This window comes from Balaenoptera acutorostrata, chromosome 10, assembly GCF_949987535.1.
Source record: "Balaenoptera acutorostrata chromosome 10, mBalAcu1.1, whole genome shotgun sequence".
In the NCBI taxonomy this organism is placed as follows: Eukaryota; Metazoa; Chordata; class Mammalia; order Artiodactyla; family Balaenopteridae; genus Balaenoptera; species Balaenoptera acutorostrata.
The window spans coordinates 41,569,929-41,595,782 of record NC_080073.1 but is presented as its reverse complement, the minus strand read 5'-3'; the positions used below and the strand labels follow the sequence as shown (position 1 = coordinate 41,595,782).

The 25,854-nt window shown below is 40.8% G+C and overlaps 1 protein-coding gene across 1 annotated transcript; it reads right to left on the bottom strand.

Moving 5' to 3' along the window:
• Positions 1–138: 138 nt before the first annotated feature.
• Positions 139–20,589, bottom strand: LOC103000041 (serine protease 46-like). Its single transcript, XM_007168848.1, is given in 5 exon segments — positions 139–393; positions 15,758–15,921; positions 16,710–16,969; positions 17,151–17,328; positions 20,508–20,589. Coding segments are annotated over 5 exon segments (939 nt in total).
• Between the last annotated feature and the right edge of the window lie 5,265 nt (positions 20,590–25,854).

The window sequence follows — 25,854 nt, the reverse complement described above, 5'->3', positions numbered from 1 at the left end:
AAAAAACAGTGGCTCTGGGACCCTCTCCCAGAGTACTCTGTCCTGATGTCCTGTGCTCCTCCAGTCTCCACTTCTCCTGAGGACAGACAGAGGGGAGGAAGAAGTGGCCTCCAGGAGGGACTGCCCTGGAAACATCACTCACAGGAGCCACAGGGAGCCCAAGGAAACCAGCAGAATGTAGCCAGTGAGGAAGACCAGGCTCAGGAAGTCTGGCCTGGCCCTACTGACGAACCTCATGTCACTGATCTGTTTCTTGATCCAGTCGGTGAAGTAGGAGGTGCTGGTGTAGATGCCCGGGAAGCAGCGCCGGCTGCAGCTAAAGCTCCAGCTCAGCACCCCCATCTGAATCCAGGTGTGGTTCACTTGGCAGACAAGGGAACTGCCAGAGTTACCCTGTGGAGGGGGAAGAAGGGAGGCATAAAGGAGGCAGCAGGAAGGCCTCCCTGCAAGTCCTGGACAAATAAACTTGCACCTTCCCGGGCCATATCCTTAGCACGAGCTGTGTTAGGCCCGTGCTGTCCCTGATATCGAGGCATGGCTATGAACCTGCTCTGTGACATGGAAGCATTGCACTGGGGCCCAAGCTCAGGATCACAATGGCCTCTCTCTGCATTCCCCTGCTAACTCTCTGACCATAACTACCGGTCCCCTCCTCTGCCTTCTCTTTAAATCGTGGTGGGCCTCCAAGGTGTTGCCCTTGACTTTTTTCTTTCCTACAATCCTGCTTACAGAATGAGCCATTTGAAATGCAAACCTGCCCCCTCTCTTTTTGTGCAAAGCAGGTGCATGTATAAGAATAATGTTTACGGGCTTCCCTGGTGGCGCAGTGGTTGAGAATCTGCCTGCTAATGCAGGGGACACGGGTTCGAGCCCTGGTCTGGGAAGATCCCACATGCCACGGAGCAGCTGGGCCCGTGAGCCACAACTACTGAGCCTGCGCGTCTGGAGCCTGTGCCCCGCAACGGGAGGGGCCGCGATAGTGAAAGGCCCGCGCACCGCGATGAAGAGCGGTCCCCGCACCGCGATGAAGAGTGGCCCCCACTTGCCGCAACTAGAGAAAGCCCTCGCACGAACCGAAGACCCAGCACAGCCAAAAATAAATAAATAAATTAAATTAAATAAAAGTAGCTAAAAAAAAAAAAAAAAAGAATAATGTTTACAACAGCATACATCAAAAGGTAGTAGCTGTTATTTCTGCTGATGGTGGGTTTATGATTTTCTTAAAACTTTCTTACATTCCTCTGTATTGTTGAAAAGTTTTATAAATCTGAAAAACAGCTCATGCTCTCCCTCCCTCCCCCACATATATGTATATTTTTTAATGTAGTGTAAACCAAGATTTATAAGACATAATCTAATGAAGAGTGCATAAGACATGTAAGGAAAAAATAATAAAACTATACTTAAGAACACAAAAGAAGACCTACATTAATGTACAGATATACCGTTGTTCTTAGATGAGGCAACTTAAAACAATGTAAAAAAGTCAGTTCTCAACATTTGGCTTCCTACAGTATGGAAGACTAGATCCCCTTTCCCACCTTGCTGAAGATAACTAAACATGTGAGATTTTAAATGCATGGGTGTGCTGGCAAGAAAATAAAGACTCCTCAGAGTGCAAAACCCAAGGGAGGGCTGAAACACAGAGAGCCATCAGCAAAGCCCAGAAGATGACTTTTGCCCCAAGGCCATAGGCCAAACCCAGTGAAACTGAGCTTTGGTTTTCACAGCCTCATTCGTGGGTACAGAAGACAAAAGGCAAAACCCAGGGCCTGCCCAAGGAGGGGAGCCTAAGAGGAAACCTCCTGCAAAAAACTATACCTCCCAGAAAGGACCACACCTTCCGAGTGAAGATAAACTAGGAACACCTGCCCTCATGTGAACTTGCAACTTGAATTCACACTGTCTGGGTGGTTAAAAAAACTTGAGCCAAGAACGTCGTTTAAAGAGGTCCTGGGTTGGTTTTATGTCCAGGTATCTGGCAGAAGCAAATATAGATTCTGACTGAAGGAACCCACCTTCAAGCCATGCTTCAGCGAACTCCCACAAAAAAACACTCTAAAGAACATGTCCTCACTCTTAAAACATCACCCTGCACACAGGGAAGCTGAGGCACCAAGAGCAAATGCTAGCCAGCAGAAAAAAACAAAAGCAGCATCAGAGCCTTCATGGTTTGAGATTCAGAAATCATCACGTGGAAGCCTCAAAGTTTCTGGTAATGCACTATTTTATAGGCTTGGTGCTGAGGGTGTGGGTGTTGGTTGTGTTATTCTTTATTCTCCATACACATTTTATAAATATTCTTTTATCTGTATTCAATAGAGAGTAAACGAGTCAAAAATTATAACAATGTCAGTTCTCTTTATGTTGACCTCTAAAGTTCAAGCGATTCCAAATAAAATGCCAGCAGGATTTTTTCAGGACCTTGACAATCGGATTCTAGAATTGATATTGAAGGATAATAGTCCATGAATTCTATGACAGGTTTGAGAAAAAAAGAGCAAATTGGAGAGGCTGGGGACCGGAGAAATATCTAAACAATGTTAGATATATTTCAAAGCTATAATTATAGAAAGCACGGTACTAGCATAGAAACAGAAAAATAGACCAATGGGGCAATGGAGAGCCAGCCAGATGCCTGCAGGTGGAGGAAACCTGGCACATGCTCCAGAAAGTGTCATGACTGTGAGAAAGGAGGTCTCTGTTGTAGATGGTGGAGAAACTGATGGAGAAAAATGAAATTGGACCCTATCATAACAAAACTCCAGAGGAAATAAAACTCTAAATGTGAAAAGTTAGAAAGATAAAGCTAATTAAAAATGTAGGGCCATGACTTTATGACTTGGGATGAAGCACATGTTTTAAAATAAAACCCCACAAACCTGAAGAGGGCAAATGTGTTAGGCTTAATTATATCAAAGTTAAGACCATCTGTTCAATGAAAGACACCAAATCTCATTGAAGATAGATGATGAATTAAGATAGGGCATTTTCTCTGTCTAAAACCAACTAGAGGTCAATTTTAGCATATCTAAGGAAACCCTGAAAATTAATAAGCAGAGAAAGAAAGTGGAGGGAGACTTGAAGGTTTCCATGTCTAGGCTGACCCAGTTGTCAGCTCCCAGTGTCCAGACCCCCATGCTCCAGAGGAAGGAGATGGAGTAGGGCTTGGTGAAGTTTAAATCAAATTGACTTTTATTTATTTATTTATTTATTTGGTTGCGTTGGGTCTTTGTTGCTGCACGTGGGCTTTCTCTAGTTGCCGCGAGCAGGGGCCACGCTTCACTGTGGTGCCTGGGCTTCTTATTGAGGTGGCTTCTCTTGTTGCAGAGCACCGGCTCTAGGTGCACGGGCTTCAGTAGTTGTGGCACGCAGGCTCAGTAGTTTTGGCTCACAGGCTCTAGAGTGCAGGCTCAGTAGTTGTGGCGCACGGGCTTAGTTGCTCCGCGGCATGTGGGATCTTCCTGGAGCAGGGCTTGAACCCGTGTCCCCTGCATTGGCAGGTGGATTCTTAACCACTGTGCCACCAGGGAAGTTCCAATCAAATTGATTTTTAAATTGAGACTTATAATAGACAAGGTATTTAATAACTGAAAGTAACTGAAAATTATGGGCTCTGCCCAAAATGATGTTTGGAGAAGGGAGGAAGATTTGACACAGGGCATATGGGGGCAATGACTGGAAAGAATAAAACTATTTAATGTGGATTCTCGAACAAATTGAGATTCCTCAACAAACAAATACAGGAGGGGACTGTAGCACAATATCATTTATGCAAAGTAAAATATACATATAGCAACACTATGCATTTTTCAAAGATACAGACGTCTTTAAAGACATGTATTAAACAGATTTCAGTAGGGGCCTTTTGTGGAGACAGAAAATGGTAGATGAAGGGGAAAATCAAGCCAGTGATAGTCAAGCTAGTGATAGAGATATGGTTGACTGGACTCTGGCAATCCAGAAAAAAAGAGAACTCAGAGGGAGAGAGAGAGAAAATAGAAGAGAGAGAGAAAGATCTTGTATGTGGACATTCTCTTACCACAGTGAAATTAAGCCAGAATCCAGTAACAAAATGTGAACCACCCCCATCAAAGAAAAAAAAATTAACTTTCAAAAATGTTAAAGTGAAAACAGAATTAAAATCTACAGTTAGAGTGTAGAAAGATAAGAAGGCCATACATTGCAAAGCCCATGGGATGTGGGCCTGAATTTCACACAGAAGAGTCTTAGTCTAAATACTTTAATACCAAACAAGAGAGAATGAAAATAAATTATTTATTATCATCATCAATTATTTATCACTGCATATTCAGCTGAAGACACTTGAAAAGGAATTAATAAAGACAAAAAGCAGATGTCATGCATTAGAAAGCAAAAAAATCATAGACTTGAGGAATAAAATCAATAAACTGTACTTAAAAAACAACAACAAAATAAATATCTTGTAAGTCCTACCAAGAAAAACTCAAAGAGAAGGAAAATTCAAATACTTTGTGGTATAAGTAGAAAAGAGACTAGAATCAGATCCAGGGAAAATACACTTTCTAGGATCTGAAGACTATTTATAACTTTCTCTTTATAGATTTAAAATCTGGATGAAATGAATAATTTCTAAGAAAATCCAATAATCATGGACAAAACACCTTAAAATATTGCTCAAGAACTACCCCTTCAAAGGAAAACAGGCCTATGTGGTTTCGCAAGCAACTTCTATCCAGCATTAAAGGAGCAGATAATTTATGTTATTTCAAATGTTCCAGAACATAGACTGTGCTTTCAAGTGAAGCATAGTTGTGATTCTATAACTTGACAAAGGGGGTGCCTTCCTCAACACACCTTCAGTGGAGCCCAGCCTCACTGGAGGAAGACAAAACAAAACGCAAAGGCTGCGTGGATGCTATCTCATAGGACTGCTGTTTCAGGGCCAGTACCTTTCCTGGGCCATGCACCAGCACTATCCTGTGCCTGGCCCAGAGCCCAGCACGGGGTGTCTTGTTGGATGAACAAATAAATTAAACATATTCTAAAAAAAGATATTATAAATCTGAATCCAACAGATGAATGAAACCAAAGTGCACCATGACCAGGGAGGGCTAATCCTGGCAGGCAGGGTAAATGGACATGAAGAATCTGTTCACAGAACCGACTCAGCACCCTGAGTCAGAGTGTAGAGTCATCGTGATAGCTGCAGAAAACACATTTTATGAAGCATAGCATTCATTCCTGAAATAAAATGCCACGGTGAAACAAAGGAATGGCTCTCTCCTCGACAGATGATATGCCATGTTAGCAACATGCTTCATGATGAAGTGTGTGAAGGACTTCCAGGAAGGTCAGCAACAAGAAGAAGCTACAATTCCAGGTTGCTTTTGGGGAGCAGTACCCAAAATAATGAAAAAAGTAAAAATCATGAAAATGAAAGAGGCAAAATCATCACTAATTGTAGCTCATATGGGCATAGACCTGGAAGGCCCAAGAGAGTCAACTAAAAACTCTTGGATATAATAGAAGGGTTCAGTGAGCTGAACTCCCAGATGTTTTCAACAAGATGAGTCTGGGGGATGGAAATGAGGCAAGTGAAAAGGAAGGAAGGCTCTTGTCCTGCTAAGGAGGAAGCAGTAGACGTTGATTAACTCTAGGTGTTAAGTCAACTTTAAATACGTGTGTGGAAAATATCTGTAGTAGAATGACATTGAGCTATGACAACTTTTAAACCACTACAGGGGAAAAGTGGAGTGGAAAAAAAAATCAAACCAATACATAAAGTAAGGGGATAAAAAGAAACATTCTTCTTGGTAAATGGATTAAAGGAAAGCCTCCCAAATGTGTTGAAAAATATAGCACTGAGCATTATACTGTTTATAAGAGACATACCTAAAACAAGATAGCACAGTGTCTCCTGGAAGACAGAGCAATTGTTCTGGAATATGATTCTTGACATTGCAATAAACAAGAAAAAGAAGTAAGAGGCATACATATTGAAAAGTAGGAGACAAATTTACCATTGTTTGCAGATGGTATGTCTCAAAATTAAAGAGAATCCATTATATCCACTATATCCAGGAATTTTGCTTATTACAAAGTAAATACACAAAAAATCAATATATAATACAAACAGAAAATACACTGAAAAAAACATTTTATATTACAATAGAGATGTAATATAAAATATCTAGGAATAAAGTTAAGAAGCAGCATGAAGTAATTATATGGAGAAAGCTATATAAACTCCTGCTCTAGGGACACAAATAAAATAGAGCAAAATAGAGTCTATTTTTCCTAAATCAAACTATCAATTTCTACCAAAATCACCACATGATTTTCCTTTTAATATTATACTGAGATTGTTCAAAAGAAAATGGGAAAAAAAACCGAAACACATGGAGACTAAACAACATGCTACTAAAAAACCAATGGGTCGGGCTTTCCTGGTGGCACAGTGGTTAAGAATCTGCCTGCCAATGCAGGGGATACGGGTTCCAGCCCTGGTTGGGGAAGATCCCACATGCCACGGAGCAACTAAGCCCGTGCGCCACAACTACTGAAGCCCACACGCCTAGAGCCTGTGCTCCTCAACAAGAGAAGCCACTGCAATGAGAACCCCATGCACTGCAATGAAGAGTAGCCCCCGCTCGCCACAACTAGAGAAAGGCCGCACACAGCAACAAAGACCCAATGCAGTAAAAAATAAATTAATTAATTTTAAAAAAATGGGTCAACAATGAAATCAAAGAAGAAATCAGAAAATACCTCGAGACAAAGATTGTTCAATTAGAATGACATGGGAGAAGAGCAAGGTAAATTCTTTAAAAGAAGAATAATGAAGGAGGACTTGCCTTACCACATACAAAAAGGAATTATAAAGCTACAATAATTTAAAAAGAGTCGTGGTGGCATACGAATGAGACTGCAAAGGGCAGAAATACACAAAAATAAGATGGGAATGTATGATATAATAAAGAGGGCATTTCTAATTCCTTGCCAAAAAAAAGTATTCAATAAAAATTATTGACATAACTGGCTACATTTGGAGAAAAATAAAACTGGTTTCCTCTTTCACCCTTCTAGGTGAATCAAAATTAAAATATTTAAAGAAAAGAATTAAGAACATGTATGAGTACAGAATTTTATAATCTTAGGATGGGAAAGATATTTCTAAGCACAGCACAGAAACTACAATCATTAAGGGAAATAACGATAAATACGAACATATGAAAATTTTAATAATTAACTCTATGGGAAGAAATCCACACCAAAAAAAGGTAAATCATGGACAAGTAGGGTAAAATATTGTAAAGCATTTCACAAAGGGTTAAAACTTCCGGTTCCTAAAGTTTTTTTTTTAACTTTTTATTTTGAAATAATTTAAGACTTACAGAAAAGATACAAGTATAATATTTTTACCCAGACTCACTAATTTAATGTTTAACCATATTTGTTTTATCTTCTCTCTCTCTCCATAAGTATGTGTGTGTGTATACACCTATACTTATGAACCACTTAAAATTAAGTTGAAAAAGACATGATGTTCCTTTACCAATTACCACAGCATATAATATCTACAGTTTTTACAAATCAATAAAAAGAAAAGTAGTTTAACAGAAAAACATGGGCGAAGGACAGGGAAAAGTGTAAATGGTACATTGAACACAACAGGCATCTTCATTGGAACCCCCTTTGTCCCTTTAAAATGTATTTAAGGGGTGAGTTCTTTCCCTGATCCTGGGTAAAAACTGGGCAGAGTCAGAACGTTTTGCTCATTGTGATTAATGTAATCATAATCAGTATGATTACATGGTCACATAAACATCTCAGTTCAGAAATCAGAATATCCATAGCCACACAATAATCACAAAGCTAGACTTGATTTAAAGTCAAACTTCTCAATAGATAACTAATTAGGACCTACTGTATAGCACAGGGAACTCTACTCAATACTCTGTAATGGCCTATATGGGAAAAGAATCTAAAAAAGAGTGGAGATATAGATATAGATATATAGATATAGATAACTGATTCACTTTGCTGTATACCTGAGACCAACACAACATTATAAATCAACTATATTCCAATTCAGCCCCATTTACTTCAGCACTCCCCTCCTTTGGGGCAAAAGTCCCAGTGAGGGGAGAAGGAAAAACACACACTTAAAGGCAACAGAGCTGGCTCAAGCCCGACCCCAGAGTTTCCGCTCTAGCAATGTGGGAGCAGACTCCACCCCTGACAGGGTGGCCACAGCCAGGGAGCAGAGAGGAAGTCCCACCTCACACCCTGTGCAGGCTCTAGCTCCTCCATCACCAGCCACACCCTCTATCAAGGTGATAGTGGCCAGCACACCATGAGGAAAGACGTGGCTGGCATCCGCATCAAATCCGGCCCTCACACCAAAGACACTGGGCACACACAGTCTATGTAGGGACACTCCCACATAAAAACACCACTTTAAGACCACAATAGATAACTGTTTCACCTAAATTCACAGAAACAGAGAAAGTTAAGTAAAATGAAAAGAAAGAGGAACTACTCCCAGCTGAAAGAGCAAAAGAAAACCCTTGAAAAAACAAATAATGAAACAGATAATCAGTCTACCAGATGCTGACTTCAAAAAGCTGCTAATACCTGCGTGCCACAACTACTGAAGCCCGCATGCCTAGAGCCCATGCTCGGCAACAAGAGAAGCCACCGCAATGAGAAGCCCGTGCACCACAATGAAGAGTAGCCCCTGCTCACCGCAACTAGAGAAAGTCTGTGTGCAGCAACGAAGACCCAACGCAGCCAAAAATAAATAAATTAAATAAATAAATTTATTTAAAAAAAAGAAAAGGAGGAAATTTCAAAAAATGTTGCTAATAAAAATGTTAAGTGAATTAAGAACGAGTATCAACATAAACATAGATGCTTTTTAACAAGGAACTAGAAACTATAAAGAAGACCTAATCAAAAGTAGATAATTCAATTTCTGAGATAAAAAACACTCTAGAAGCAATGAATAGCCAACTAAATGACAAAGAAGAACACATAAGAGATCTGGAAGATAGAATAATGGAAATCACCCAATCAGAACAGCAGACAGACAAATGGAAAAAAAAAAAAGAAAGCAAAATATGAGACCTATGGGATAATATAAAATGTGCCAACATATGCATAATAGGGGTTCTGGAAGGAGAAGGGAGAGAGAAGGGGATTGAAAATGTATTTGAAGAAATTATGACTGAAAACTTCCTAAGCCTAAAGGAGGAAACAGATATCAAGGTACAGAAAGAACAGAGGGTCCCAAACAAGATGAATCCAAACAGACCCACACCAAGACATATCATAGTTAAAATGTCAAAAGTTAAAAATAAAGAGAGACTCCTAAAAGCAGCAAGAGAAAAACGGAGTCATGTACAAGGGAACCCCCATAAAGCTATCAACTGATTTCTCTGCAAAAACTTTGCAGACCAGAAGGGAGTGGCATGTTATACTCAAACTCAGGAAAAGGAAAAACCTGAACCTAGGATACTCTACCCAACAAGATTATAATTTAGAACAGAAAGAGGGAGAAATAATTTCTCAGACAAGCAAAACTAAAAGAATTCAGCAATACCAAACCTAACCTAAAAGAAATGTTGAAGGATTCTCTAAATTGAAAAGAAGAAAGAATCTGTAGGAAAGGGAAAATCCCAATAGGAAAAACAAATATATAGTAAGGACTGAAGATAACTTAAGTAAGCCAGTACATAGAATAAAAAAACAAAAAATATTGTAAAAGCAACTATAACTACAATAAACAGTAAAGGGATAAGCATGAAGATATAAAATATGACATCAAAAACCCAGAATCTGGAGGAGGGGAGTAAAAAATGTAGATCTTTTAGAATGTATTTGAACTTGAATGACTTCAGTTTAAAGCAAATAGGTATAATTATGGGTCAATATACATAAACCCCATGGTAACCACAAATCAAAAACCTACCTATTGTAGGTTTTGTATACACAAAAACCAAAAAGAAAGGACCTCAAGAATACTATAAAAGAAAATAATCAAACCACAATGGGAAAAACAAAAAGAAGAGGAAAGGAAAAAATAAGAACCACAAAAACACTGGAAAGCAAGGAATAAAATGGCAATAAGTACATACCTGTCATTAATTACTTTAAATGTCAATGGACTAAATCCTCTGATCAAAAGACATAGGGTGACTGGATACAAACAAAACAAAACAAGACCCTTCATTATGTTGCCTACAAGGGACTCACTTCAGGGCAAAAGACACACACAGACTGAAAGTGAGGGGATAGAAAAAGATATTTCATGCAAATGTAAATGACAATAAGGTGGGGGTAACAATACTCATATCAGACAAAATCGACATTAAAACAAAGACCATAATGAAAGACAAAGAAGCATATTATATAATGATAAAGGGATCAATACAAGAAGAGGATATTACACTTGTTAACATATACACTCAATACAGGAGCAACTAAATATATAAAGCAAATACTAACAGACATAAAGGGAGAAATTAACAATAATACAATAATAGTAGGAGACTTTAACACCCTACTGACCTCAATGGACAGATCATCCAGAAAGAAAAACAGTAAGGCAACAGAGTTCATAAGCGACACCAAAGACCAGTTGGATTTAACTGATATCTATAGGACACTACATCCAAAAAAGAAAAAAAAAACGTAGAATACACACTCTTTTCAAGTGGGCATGAAATGTTCTCCAGGTTAGATCACACACTAGGTCACAAAACCAGCCTCAACAAATTTAAAAGAATAGAAATTATGTCAAGCATCTTTCTGACCACAGTGATATAAAACTAGGAATCAACTACAGAAAGAAAAATAGGAAAACAACAAACATGTGGAGACTAAACAACATGCTACTAAAAAACCAATGGGTCAATGATGAAATCAATGAGGAAATCAGAAAATACCTCAAGACAAATGAAAATGAAAACACAACTTTCCAAAATCTTCAGGATGTAGCAGAAGAGTTCTAAGAGGGAAGTTTATAGTGATACAGACCTTCCTCAAGAAAAAAAGAAAAATCTCAAATAAACAACCTAACCTACCACCTAAAAGAATTAGAAAAAAAAAAAACAAAGAAAGCCCAAAGTCGGCAGAAGGAAGGAAATCATAAAGACCAGACAGGAAATAAGTAAAATAGAGATTAAAAAAAAATATATATATATATATATATATAAAAGGATGATGAAACCAAGAGCTGGTTTTTTGAAAAGATAAACGAAATTGATAAACCTTTATCCAGGCTCACGAAGAAGAAAAGAGGACCCAAATAAACAAAATAAGAAAGAAAGAGGAGAAATAACAACCAATATCACAGAGATACAAAAAATCATAAGAGAATACTATGAACAGTTATATGCTAACAAATTGGACAATACAGAGGAAATGGACAAATTTCTAGAAACATATAGCCTGCCAAGAATAAGTCAAGAAGAAACAGACAATTTGAACAGACTGATCACTACAAGTGAAATAGAATCTGTAAAACAAATAAACAAACAAACAAACTCCCTGCAAACACAAGTCCAGGTCTGGACAGCTTCACTGGGGAATTCTATCAAGCATAGGAAGAACAGGTTACACCTATCCTTCTCAAACTATTCCAAAAAAGTGAAGAGGATACTCCCAAATTCATTCTATAAGGACACCATTACCCTGATACCAAAGCCAGAAAAAGACACTACCAAAAAAGAAAATTACACGCCAATATCTTTGATGAATATAGATGCAAACATCCTCAACAAAATATTAGCAAACTGAATCCAACAATACATAAAAAGGATCATACACCACAATCAACTTGGATTTATTCCAGGGTCCCACGGATGGTTTAACATACACAAATCAATCAATGTGATACACCACATTAACAAAAGGAAAGACAAAAACCACATGATCATCTCAGTAGACACAGAAAAAGCCTTTGATAAAATTCAACATCCATTCATGATAAAAACCCTCATCAAAGTGGGTATCTCAACAACACATGGGAACATATCTCAACATAATAAAGTCCATTTATAACAAACCCAGGGCCAACATAATATTCAACAGTGAAAAGCTGAAAGCCTTCCTCCTAAATTCAGAAACAAGATAAGGATGCCCACTCTTGTCACTGCTATTTAACATAGTATTGGAAGTCCTAGCCACAGCAATCAGACAAGAAAAATAAATAAAAGGTATCCAAATTGAAAGGGGAGAGGTAAAACTGTCACATTTGCAGATGACATGATACTCTCTAAACTTTAGAGAACCCTAAAGTTTCCATCCAAAACTATTAGAACTAATAAATGAATTCAGTAAGTTTGCAGGATACAAGTTTAATATACAGAAATTTGTTGCATTTTTATACTCTAATAATGAAATACCTGAAAGAGAAAGTTTTAAAAAATCCTGTTTAAAATAGTGTCAAAAAAAAAAAAAAAACACTAGGGATAATCTTAACCAAGGAGGTGAAAGACCTATACACTGAGAACCATAAAACATTAATGAAGGAAAATGAAGAAGACTGAAAGAAATGCAAAGATATCCTGTGTTATTAGATTTCAAAATTAATATTATTAAGGTGGCTATACTACTCAAAGCAATCTACAGATTTAATGCACTCCCTAAAAAAATACCCAGGAAATTTTTCACAGAACTAGAATAAATAATCCTAAAACTTATATGGAACCACAAAAGATATCAAATTGCCAAAGCAATCCTGAGAAAAAAGAACAAAACAGGAGATATAACTCGCCCAGACTTCAGACTATACTACAAAGCTACAGTAATCAAAACAGCATGGTATTGGCACAAAAATGGACACAGAGATCAATGGAACAGAAATAGAGCCCACAGAGAAACCCACAAACCTACAGTCAATCTATGACAAAGGAGGCAAGAATATACAATGGAGAAAACACATTCTCTTCAACAAGTGGTACTGAGAAAACTGGACAGCCACATGTAAAACAATGAAGTTAGAACATTCCCTCACATCATATATAAGAATAAATTCAAAATGATTTAAAGACCTAAATGTAAGACATGAAACCATAAAACTCCTCGAAGAGAACATAGGTGAAACACTCTTTGACATAAATCACAGCAATTTTTTTCTTGGATCAGTCTCCTAAGGCAAAAGAAATAAAAGCAAAAATAAACAAATGGAACCTTATTAAACTTAAAAACTTTTACACAGCAAAGGAAACCTTGACAAAACAAAAAGACAACCTATGGAATGGGAGAAAATACTTGCAAATGATGGGACTGACAAAGGGTTAATATCCAAAATATACAAAGAGCTCATACAACTCAATATCACAAAAACAAATAATCCAATCAAAATGGGCAGAAGACCTGAATAGGCATTTTTCCAAAGAAGACAGGCCAACAGGCACATGAAGAGATGCTCAACACTGCTAATTATTAGAGAAACACAAATCAAAACCACAATGAGGTACCACCTCACACCTGTCAGCAAGGTTATCATCAAAAAATCTAAGAATAACAAATATTAGAGAGGATGTGGATAAAAGGGAACCCTTGTACACCGTTGGTCGGAATGTAAATTGGTGCAGCCATTATGGAAAATAGTATGGAGGTTCCTTAAGAAACTAAAAATAGAGCTACCATATAATCCAGTAATTCCACTCCTGGGTATATACATTGAAAAAACAAAAACACTAATTTAAAAATATACATGCATCCCCAATATTCATAGCAGCACTATCTACAATAGTCAAGACATGGAAACAACCCAAGTACCCATCCACAGACAATTGGCTTAAGAAGATGTGAGATATATATACATATATATATATATATATATATATATATATATATATATATATATATATATATATTACAATGGAATATAACTCAGTCATAAAAAGAATGAAATACTGCCATCTGCAACATGGATGAACCTAGAGAATATTATGCTTAGTGAAATAAGTCAGATAAAGACAAATACTGCATGATATCACTTATATGTGGAATCTAAAAAATAATACAAATGAATGTATACACAAAACAGAAACAGAATCACGGATATAGAAAACAATCTTGTGGTTACCAAAGGGAAGAGGGAAGCAGTGAGGGACAAATTAGGTGTATGGGATTAACAGATACAAACTACTATTCAATATATATAAAATAAATAGGCAACAAGGATATATTGTAGAGCACAGAGAATTATATTGATTATCTTGTAATAACCTATAATGGAATATAATCTGCAAAAACACTGAATCACTATGCTATACACCTGAAACTAACACAATAAATCAACTATACTTCAGTTTTAAAAACCACAAGAAATACTTGTCTTAAAAATGAAAAAAAAATTTTTGAAGGTGTCCAACTCAAGAAATCATCCCCTGTGTATATAGAAATTTGATTTATGAGAGAAGTGGTGACAGCCAGTACAGGAAATGGTTTTTTCAGCGAATGACACTGGGACAATTTGTAGTCCATACGCAAAATAAATAAAAATAGACCCCTAAATTACACAGTTCACAAAATGAATGCACATGGATTCAAGACCCAAATGTGGAAACCAAAATTCCCAAACTTTTAGGAAAAAGAAAACATAGGAAAATGTCCTTATAACCTCAGGAAAATGAAGGATTTCTTAAATAAGCATAAACCAAAAAGGAAAAAAAGGATATATGTTTGATTGAAATAAAATATAAACTGCTAACACAACATTATGTCAACTATACTCCAATAAAAATTTTTTTTTAAAAATCTAAATTGCTGTTGAGCAAAGGAGAGTATATACAAAATGATCAAAAAGAAAGAAAATATTTGCAATATACACAATGAACATAAAATCAGTATCCAAAATATAAAAAGAAAATAAAAAGAAAATGACAAACAATAGAAAAATGTGTAAACTATCTGAACAAGTGATTCACAGAAAAAGAATTATGAATGGTGAATAAACATATGAAAGGATGCACAGTTGCACTAGTAACTGGGACAGGTACATGCAACCGCAATGGGATACTATTTCTCTAGTTCTCATCCTCAGAATGGAAAACATTTTACAGTCTGACCAGTATCAAAAGTTGGCAAGGATATGGAACAATGGAATTCTCAAACACTGCTGTAAGAATATAGATTAATACAATCACTTTGGAAAACAATTTGGCAATGACTATTAAAGATGAAAGTATGCACAGCCTATGACCCATCAGTTCCTTGCAGGATGCACCATACTGAGAAATTCTGGAACATGTAAATAGGGAGATGTGTGTAAGAATATTCAGAGCAGCAGAGTATGCGATATGAAAAAATTAGAAGCTACCTCAATGTTTATAAACAAGAGAATGAATAAACTGTGGACTATTCACAAAAGAGTATATTGTAGATAGAGCTGTTAATTAATGAATTACAGAGGCAGGTATCAATATGGATAAATCTCAAAAACAATGTTGACTAGAAGATGCAAGCAGCAGAAGCTTGCTTACAGAATGATGCCATTTATGCTAAACTCGTTCTGCCAGAATCTGGCCCAGATCTGGGCATGTGACTGATGTTCAGAAGTGCTCAAATAACGTGAGAAGTACTGCCATTATTAACCATAATTGTGGACAGGAGTGAAAAGTATTTTCACCCTTATTTTACAGATTGGGAAACTGAAGCCCAGGGAAAGGAGATTTTCATAAGGTCTCCCAGTGCCATGTGGAAAGGAATGCATGACCACTGAAAGTCTTCTTGCCCGGGTCTAGACACTGCACACCTGACAGGTGTCCATGCCCCACTGTAAGCTGGCACAAATCATGTCATTCCCGATTAACTTCTTCTGGCCCTTCAAGAAGAGGAACTTGTACTGTTGATTGCAGATCTCTTTGTTTACAATCTTGGCAGCTACCTCCTGAAGACTATAGGAGGGCTGTGGGGTCTCTGAAGAGAGAGAGAGATCCTGCCTCGTCATCCCTTCAGCTCTTTGGCACATTTCCATCTTGGAGCTATCCAGATTCGTAATGTGGGAGGCAGGGCCATTTCCTAGGATAGTGATGTATAAAGGCCCCAAACCACAATCTGACTTTTGAAAAAGCCCGAGCTCATTAAAAAGTCTCCCGAGGGGCTCAGACCAACATCCAGGCACTGAATGAAGCCAAGGAGAGATTACCCCAGTAATTCACGTTCCATGAGGGTGAATGGCTGGGCACTTCTTCATGGCTACCTGCCAATGTGGCAAGGCCCTACAGCCCAGAGTGAGCCACCCCCTGGAGGGAAGGACCCCACAAAGGCTCCTCAATTCTAGGACCTCAGAATGACACCAACAGGGGACAGGAATTATTGGTGCTCAAGGTAACAAGTGGGTACAATGGCTACCCAATGCCTAGGTACCCCTCTGAGGCCACAGTCCTTGTGCCACCTGCAGACAGGAAATCCCATTAATAGCCAAAGATTAATTTCCTTCCAGGCTGCAAGGTGAGAGCTTGACATTGGAGTTAACTTAACTTTGGGAATTGAGGTCCGTACACGTCATGAGTGTCTTTTACACCAGGGCACTGTGTATATCCTCCTATCAACAGAGTTCAGGGCAAAATGCAGCACGTGTAGGTGCTCAGGAAATATTTGCTGATGGAGTGAATGAGTGAATAAAGGAATGGATGAAGGAGCCCGTGGTGGAGTTATGTTCTGAAGAGGCAGGTGTCTTGGAACCTCGGCCTGCCTTCACTTACTTTGAGTATACGTTTGTCCCCACCCGATCATCCAGCACATGGATCCAAGAGATGGCTTGAGTTTAGGGTTAGGTAGACAGACAGGCTGGATGAGGGGGGACCAGGAGACAGAGTCCCTGAGCTTCAGGAGGGCAATATCCTGGACATGAGGTTGGTGAAATCCTCATGAATCACGATGCGAATGACTTGAGAGTTTGGTGCCATTTTCTGAGAGGCGTTGAATTCCCATCTTCACGGAGTATGATCTGGGGTCCTTGGATCTGCAGGGTCACGGGTAGGAGGCAGATCACCAGCAGTGGGGTCAAACATGGAATGGTTGGAGAGACACAGGCTGAGCACAGGGCTACCCAGCCAGGCCCCGACTCCCGGATCCCCAGATTCAGCAGGGGCTCCCAGGCCAGAAAGCAAAGCCCCTGAGACTGGCTGGCCACCCTGACTGACCTCTGAAAGCAGTGCATAGCTGTAAGGACCCACTGGTGGTGGATGACGGAGCCGTTGCAGTTGTTCGCACCCAGGAATAAGATGCTCACCTGCCATGGCCATTTGCCTACCTCTACTAGCTTCCCCTTCACATTCTTGCAGGAGATGTTAGTCTGACCACAGGCCTGGAACCAGGACCCTTAGGAAAAGGGTAGAGAGGGGGCCATGACAGCCCCATGCAGACTCTCAGGCAGCAAAGGGCAGCCCTCAGACTACCAGCCGTCACAAGCAGCCACTGCCACATGCACATGTGGGGAGGGGCTTTTCTCACCACCCCCGAAGTGGCAACCAAAGGCCCAGAGGCAGCAGGAGCCCCATGTTATAAAGAGAGCCTCCAAACAACGGGGACCAGACAACCCCTCCAGGGCTTCTTACAATCCATCAGCCCAGGATTCATCCCTTCTCCCTTGTTTACACAAGTGAAGGAGAAGAGAGAATCATCAGAGGGGTGACTGTCAGTAAGCGCTAAGTGATGGGGCACAATGAGCAGAGCTGTTGGTCAGTTGTAGCCAGAAAGCAATGGACAGTGATGTCACATTGTACAACTCCAGGGCCTGCCTCCATAGACCACCAGCGCTGGAGGTGCGCTCTCTGCGACCATACCAGGAAATGAGTAGAGATGCTTGTCAATTTCCTCCTTGCCCCTCACTGGCCCCAAAAGCAGGAGTGGGAGCAGTGGGGGCTGCATTGAACTGGATAGGAGATTGAGATTCTGAACTGGACCACCTTGGACTGGTATTTAATAACTGAACATCACTGAGGACAGGAAAGAGAGAAATTCTACAGCAAAGGTTGGAGACCAAGATTAAAGACAAATTAAAAGGTTCCTTATGTATAGCCTGCTGTAAAGTTTGGGCTGGCCAAGAAGCTGTCATAGGTGGTCACGGACCTCCTCATACAGGCAAAGTTGGACATGTGTTTACACTGTCTCAAGCAGATGTGGTTCCAGAAAGTGTTTCCCTCAGCAGTTCAGCATGCAGTGCCAACCAGAGCTTCAGGGACTCAGCAGCAGCAAGCAAGGCTCGTCCTTGCCTGGGAATGGGGGCGGGGGGCGAAGGAGGGGGGGCGGGGGCGCGTTCCATGGTGGTGGTGGAGAAGGTACAACAATCAACAGACCAGGCTAATAATCTATTGCGGCTCATACACATTAGCAGAAACATCTACTGGGCCCTGCCTCATAGCAGTCCCTCAGAGGGTCCCAAACCATTGATGTTTGGTCTTGTTCCACCATGTCCCAGGGCTCCTGGTACTGCTATCAGATGTGGATGGCTGGTTCCCTTGCCACACACTCCCATGGCTGGTCACCTTCACCCTCAACCAGTGGCTCCCCACAGGGATCCACAGGCACCTGCACAAGCCCCAACATCTCCATGGAGTTTTGTCTGCTTTGCCCTCTCGTTGCTCCATTCTTGCCCATGTTTCTGTCCAATGGCTTGCTGTCTTATTTTCTGTCTCCCCCAAGGGGGAGCCACATTTCCAGCCCTTCTCATATACTGTGGTGGGTTTATGGCTACCTTGTTTCAGATTACAGCCTGCTCCAATGGAGACTTTGGGAGGAAAGAGAGGGCTTCCAAAGCCTTGCCCTTGCCTCTCTCACAAAGCTTAGGCTCTGGGACCCAGGGTCCCACAGAATGAACTTCGCCACTTAAAAAGTGACAGCTCTAAGAGGTAGGGTTGGGCTTTGCTTCTGTGCTCCACACCCTCAGTGGGTTCCTCAGTTTCAGAGAACAGCACTCCTCAGAACTCACGTCCAGGACAACGTTGACTCTGATCTCCTTCCCCCAAACCTTATACAAGATGTGCAGGATTCAGCCTGGAGATGCCAGCACCAGATGCCAGCACCAAGAACAGCAACTGAATCTGGAGGGAGCCATAATGGATTAATTTGGGGGCATGAGGTGTTGCGGATCAAGCTTGTCATAGACACAGTGATACCATTCCACGCACAGGGGACACTCAGTGGCTCAAACAGATTCCACTGCGGACCACCTCTACCCCTTCTTGGAGTTCTAGAGTCCAAGCACTCCCACTCACGAGTGTATTCCGTGCACTCACACGTGGCAATGGGAATGCGTGTCTTGGCTCATGACCTCCGTCCCTACAAGGTCCCAGACCCTCACCCCACATCATCACAGGCACAGCAGTTAGCTACAAGGAGCAGTGCACATCCTCACCACCCCCAGACGTCACAGATGCCTGAGGACAGCACAGAGTAGGAAAGCGCTCATTCATTCACTCACTCACTCAAGGAACTGGTCTGGGAAGGGGAGTCACACAGTGAAGGAAAAGGACAAATTCCCTAAGTTGGGGAACACATCCCTACTAACAGATGCCACGCCAGCAAATTTTCTGCCTAGGGCAGAATGGACAGCTGGCAGGTAACCTGAATCAGGGCTGCCACCACAAGATTACATGTGGTCAGGTAGGGTGGGAGCCCAGAGACCTTGTCACATGGGGTCCCACACTTTTTAGCCCCGAAGAGTCTACGGAAAACTGGTATTGAATCCTGGCGCCACAAGCACTTAGTTCTCTGGGCCTCAGGTTCCTATTGTGAAATGGGGATATTGGTAAAGCCCACTTCAAGGGGTGTTGAGATATAAGCCATGTGAATGATGCCTTATGCGGGATGAGCAGTCACCCACATATCACATCTCCCTCATCACAAGTCCCAGTTCTCTGAGATTGTGCCTCCGAAATCCATTCCATGGATATTAGGTTTTCTTCCATTTTTTTTTTTTTTTAAATAAATTTATTTATTTTATTTATTTATTTTTGGCTGTGTTGGGTCTTCGTTGCTGTGTGCGGGCTTTCTCTAGTTGCGGCGAGCGGGGGCTACTCTTCATTGCGGTGCGCAGGCTTCTCATTGCGGTGGCTTCTCTTATTGTGGAGCACGGGCTCTAGGCGCATGGGCTTCAGTAGTTGTGGCACTTGGGCTCAGTAGTTGTGGCTCACAGGCTCTAGAGCGCAGGCTCAGTAGTTGTGGCGCACGAGCTTAGTTGCTCTGCGGCATGTGGGATCTTCCCGGACCAGGGCTCGAACCCGTGTCCCCTGCATTGGCAGGCGGATTCTTAACCACTGCGCCACCAGGGAAGCCCTTTTCTTCCATTTTTAATAAGGCTCTTTCCTCGTGTTCATGGTCACTGGCAAACAGGAACTGCCTCGACACTGTCTGGGCCCCAAGGTTTGGCACACCATGCAGTCTGACGAGGAGATGCCCATCAGGAACAAATGGAGGCCACGCAGGCATGAGGACAGTGGATATAGGCACCCAGGCAAACAAAGCCCTCCTGCCTCTCTCCCATGTTCCCAAAGCCCTACCTTCAACATAGAGATTATTCTCAGCCCTGGCAGAAGGAAATGGAGATGTGAGGCCCTGAAGATCTCCCTGCCCACATGCCATGGCAAGCAACTGCACGGCCCTCACTGGTCCTCATAATGGGACTTAGAGGCAGGGTGGGGCAGGGCATCTCTACTGTGTGAGAATTTTAGAACTCATGGTTTGTTTATGCAGGGCAGCAGGGAGTGAGCCTCTGCCCCAGGGTTGGGGGCTCACCCAGCTGGGGCAGCAGCAGGAGGCTAAGTAGACAATGTGGTCTGGGTCATGGCCTGCCAGAGCCACGATGTGATGCTGCTGCCAGACACCTCTCTGGAATGGTGCTGCTGATGCCTTGCCCTGAGCCTGTGACAGCATGTGCTGTCTGGACCGAGACAGTGCCTCCTGGGCTCAGCCTTGGCCTTGACGGGGCCCCTGTATCCCTAACCCTAAGTCTGTCATAGCGCCAGGTATCTGGCTTGTGACAGTGCCTAGTGCCTGGCCTGTGAGGCACTCGCAGTGCCCAGTTCAAGTTCCTTTATGAAGCCCTTCTCATGGCTCCCCTGGAGGTATGGAAACTGAGGCTCTGAGAGGGGGACAGCTAGTTCCTGCTGTGATTGATTGAGCTGGAACTGAAGTTTTCCTTTTTCCCACTCTGCATTTTTAAGAGAACAGCTCATGGGTAGAGGCCAGGTGTTTTGGACCTGGGAGGTGAATTCCTGAGAGGAAGCAGCTTGCAAGCCTGGGTCTTCATGAATCAGCAGAATAAATGACATTTTGGGACCCCTCCCCACCACTCCATTGAAGTCCTCACCCCAAGAATCCCATGAGGGACTGTCCATGAGGACGGCTCACTCCTGCTCCACCCCGTTGCCAGTGTTGTCAAGATCATGGGTAATGAGATTGATGCTCATTACACTGCTAGAGGAGATGGACTGGGGCCAGCACTGTGGAAAACTTTGGAATCATTTAGCAAAGCAGAAAATGTGCCTACCTCACAACCTGCAGTTCCACTCCTGGTTGTGAGCCCTAGAAACATCATGCACGTATGCAGGAGGAAAGACACGTGAGACTGTTGGCAGCAGCACTGTTGGGTAGAGCCCCAACTAGAAACTACCCAGCTGCCATCAAAGGCAGGATGAATGCACGGAATACTCGAGCAATGAGAACGGACCACTACATGTAGCAACATGGGAATCTCATAAAACATATTGCTGAGTGAAAGAATTCAGACACCAAATGGTACATATTGCATGAAATTCAAAAACAGGCAACACAAACTATTTTTAGGGATACATGGTAGAAAATCAGATTTCCTACAATCAGATTTCCTCTGGGGGAAAGAGGGAGAAAGAGGGAGGGAGAGAGAGAAGAAAGAAAATCCAGAGAAGTAAAACTCTCTCTACTCTTCTGCCTTTGTGGAAAGTAATGCTTTACGGGGGAATGATCAACCAATAAAACCAAGATAATTGAATAAAGACCAAGCATATCCGTTATCACTGCCAATGTGAATACAAAGAAAAACCTCTACTTTTACAAGTCAGAGATTCTTATATTGGGTAGAAAAAAATCCACTCACATGCTACTCAATAGAGACTCACCTAAAACAAAGTGATATGAAGCAGTTGAAAGTAAAAGATGGGCAAAAATATATTAAGTATATGTAAGCAAAAATAGAAATGACAATATTAATCTCTAAAGATGTAATTCAGGACAAAAGCTTTAAACAGAAAAATAAAATTACTCTCTGTTGAAAAAAGATAAAAATTATAATGACTATGTAACATTAAAGTTCTGTTCATCAGTAACAACATCAAACAGTGATACACGAGAAATGGAAAAACCTCACTTGCAGTGGGAGAGTGTTCTCCAGCTTTGTCTATCTTTGAGGGGTTGAACATCTATAAAAATCAACTGCACACTAGACTACTAAGAAAACCACAATAACTTCCCTAAAAGTGGAACTAGTTTGAGCCACATTTTTTACCATGATGCAATGAAACAAGGATTTAATAAGAATGAGTAAGTGAAATAAAACAAATGACTTGAAAATTTTAAAAATAAAGTTGGGGACTTCCCTGGTGGCGCAGTGGTTGAGAATCTGCCTGCCAATGCAGGGGACACGGGTTCGAGCCCTGGTCTGGGAAGATCCCACATGCCGCGGAGCAACTGGGCCCGTGAGCCACAATTACTAAGCCTGCACGTCTGGAGCCTGTGCTCCGCAACAAGAGAGGCCGCGATAGTGAGAGGTCCACGCACCGCGATGAAGAGTGGCCCCCGCTTGCCACAACTGGACAAAGCCCTCGCACAGAAACGAAGACCCAACACAGTCATAAATAAATAAAAATTTTAAAAAATAAATAAATAAATAAAGTTGGTTAACTTATTTCAAGGAAATAAAAACATTCTATAAACTATTTAGAAAATACTAATAATTAGAGCAATACATTAAAAAAACTTTTTGAGTGTGTTCAAGGCAAATCTATAACCTTAAAGGTATTTATTATTGAATAACAAAGAATGAAAATAAATGAAGTAAATGTTCAAAGCAAGAAACTGTAAAAGGTACAAAATAACCCCAAGGAAAATCTGTAAGAAACATGTACAAAATATAAAATTATACCCTAATCAATTATTACAGCAGAGTTAGGAATGAACTCTATGATCTGGATCTTTGTAAAAAGAAATAATATTAAATAGGACAACGGGCATATTTTACACTGATAGGGTATAACCCATCAAGATGGTACAGCAGGCATGAACCTTGTACTCCTAACAACACAGCTTTCAAACACAAAGCAAGAACTGTTAGAACTGCAGGAAGAAATAGACAAACTCTGAATTCTCATGATAAACTTCTCAGAAATCAACAGATTTATAGATATAAAATATTTGAAGTGTTGAGAGGATTTGAATAACACAATCAACAAGCCTGATCCAGTCAATTATAGCTAGAACTTTGTTTCAAAACACACATTTTACTTCAAACGCACATGAAATATTCAATAAAACTGACCAAATACTAGGCACAAAGAAAACCTCAATACATTCCAGAATGTGGAAATAATTAAATCCATACTGATATAATTTTTAATAGAGAAAAAGGAGAAGCCCCTATCCCTCCCCCAAACTATCCGTCAGGAGATTAAATAACACCCATATAGTACTCTTGGGTTAAGTAAGAAATACAGTGTGAAATAAAAAACAATATAGAAATGAATGGCAGTGAGGTCAGTACATATAAAATCCTGTGAAATACGGCCAAAGTGAGACTCACAGGAAATTTTATGGAATTAGTGAAAATATTAGAAATGAAAAAAGTCTATTAAAATGAACTAAGCATACTACTCAAGAAGTTAGAAAAAGAACAATAAAGTAAATCTCCCCAAAGGAGAAGATTGAATTACTAAAGCTAAAAGAACTTTCATGAAATAAACAAAAAGAAGCATATTTGATCACTAAAATCAAAAGGTAGTTTGTACCATTTAGGAGTTGACAAGTAAGAGAAACTTCCACTCAAACAGGCTTAAAATTTCTCTCCTCTCTTCAGTGATGGTGGCTTCATTCTGAGTTGATCCCCTTATTGAAAAATGGTTGCCAACATCCTTCTGCTTCCTCATCCACATTAAGAGAGACAGTATGGGGGCTTCCCTGGTGGCGCAGTGGTTGAGAATCTGCCTGCTAATGCAGGGGACACGGGTTCGAGCCCTGGTCTGGGAAGATCCCACATGCCGCGGAGCAGCTGGGCCCGTGAGCCACAACTACTGAGCCTGCGCGTCTGGAGCCTGTGCCCCGCAGCGGGAGGGGCCGCGATAGTGAAAGGCCCGCGCACCGCGATGAAGAGCGGTCCCTGCGCCGCGATGAAGAGTGGCCCCCACTTGCCGCAGCTGGAGAAAGCCCTCGCACGAACCGAAGACCCAGCACAGCCAAAAATAAATAAATAAATAAATAAATAAATAAATAAATAAATAAATAAATAAAAATAAAAGTAGCTATAAAATTAAAAAAAAAAAAAAAGAAAAAAAAAAAAAAAGAGAGACAGTATGGGGACTTCCCTGGTGGTGCAGTGGTTAAGAATCCGCCTGCCAATGCAGGGGACACGGGTTCGAGCCCTGGTCCGGGAAGATTCCCACATGCCGCAGAGCAACTAAGCCTGTGTGCCACAACTACTGAGCCTGTGTGCCTAGAGTCCATGCTCTGCAACAAGAGGAGCCACCACAATGAGAAGCCCGCGCACCACAAGGAAGAGTAGCCCCCACTCACCACAACTAGAGAAAGCCCGCGTGCAGCAACGAGGTCCCAACGCAGCCAAAAATAAATAAATAAATAAAAATTAAAAAGAAAAAAAGAGAGAGAGACAGTACGCATTTCTCTCCTCTAACCATACCTTATGCTTATTGCGATAACCTAACTGGGGTCAGGTGGCTGGGCACTGGACTATGCTAATTAGATCAAGCCAATGAGCTACCCACTTGGGAGCTGGGAGTGTGACAGCTTCTTCCTGAAGATGATGAGCAACATGGCAGACAGTGTGTACTAATGACTAGGACCTGTAGTAATATGAGGGAAGGATGGATAGCATAAAGCTAACCAATAACAGTACACCAGGTGTTTTTTTGGAAAATACCTATGAAATAGACAAAAATTTGGCAATTTTAATCTTTAATAATTAAGAAAAGTGGAAGAGTACACATGTAAATAATATTAAAAATAGGAAAGGAGCCATAGGTTCAAGTCTTACGTATCAGTTTAAAATTTTAAAATCTAAGCTAAATTGATTTATTTTACTAAAATTAATGCAAAAAGAGGTGGGAAACCCAACTAAGCCAATAACTATGAAAATTTTTTTTTAAATAGTCAAAGATTTGTCCCCTAAAAAAGACATCAGGCCCAATAAGTTTTATGTGCACAATCTACCAAACCTAAGGAACAGATAATGCTGGTGTTATATAAACTGCTCTAGGGCACAGGAAAAGACTAGAAAACTCCTCAACATGTTTTAAGATGCTAGCATAGCAATGGCACCAAGGGTGGAACAGAAAGGAAAATTGTAGGCCAATCCAATATTGGAACAAAAATTCTAAACAAAATGGTAGAAATTTAATCCAGAGTGTATTACAGGATTTACCTAAGAAACCTACCGGAGATCTAGTCATGTGTTTCACTAAGTAAACAAATTAAATAAGAATAATCATCTTAACAGTTCACAATTGTGTCACCTGGGCCCAAAACCGTGCCTGACACAGAGGAAATTCCAAGTATCTGGGGAATGAATGAAAGAATGAAGTCAGGGTCAGCACATGTACCCTCACCATTATTGCTACTATTTCATATTGTGCTGGAGTCTCCAGC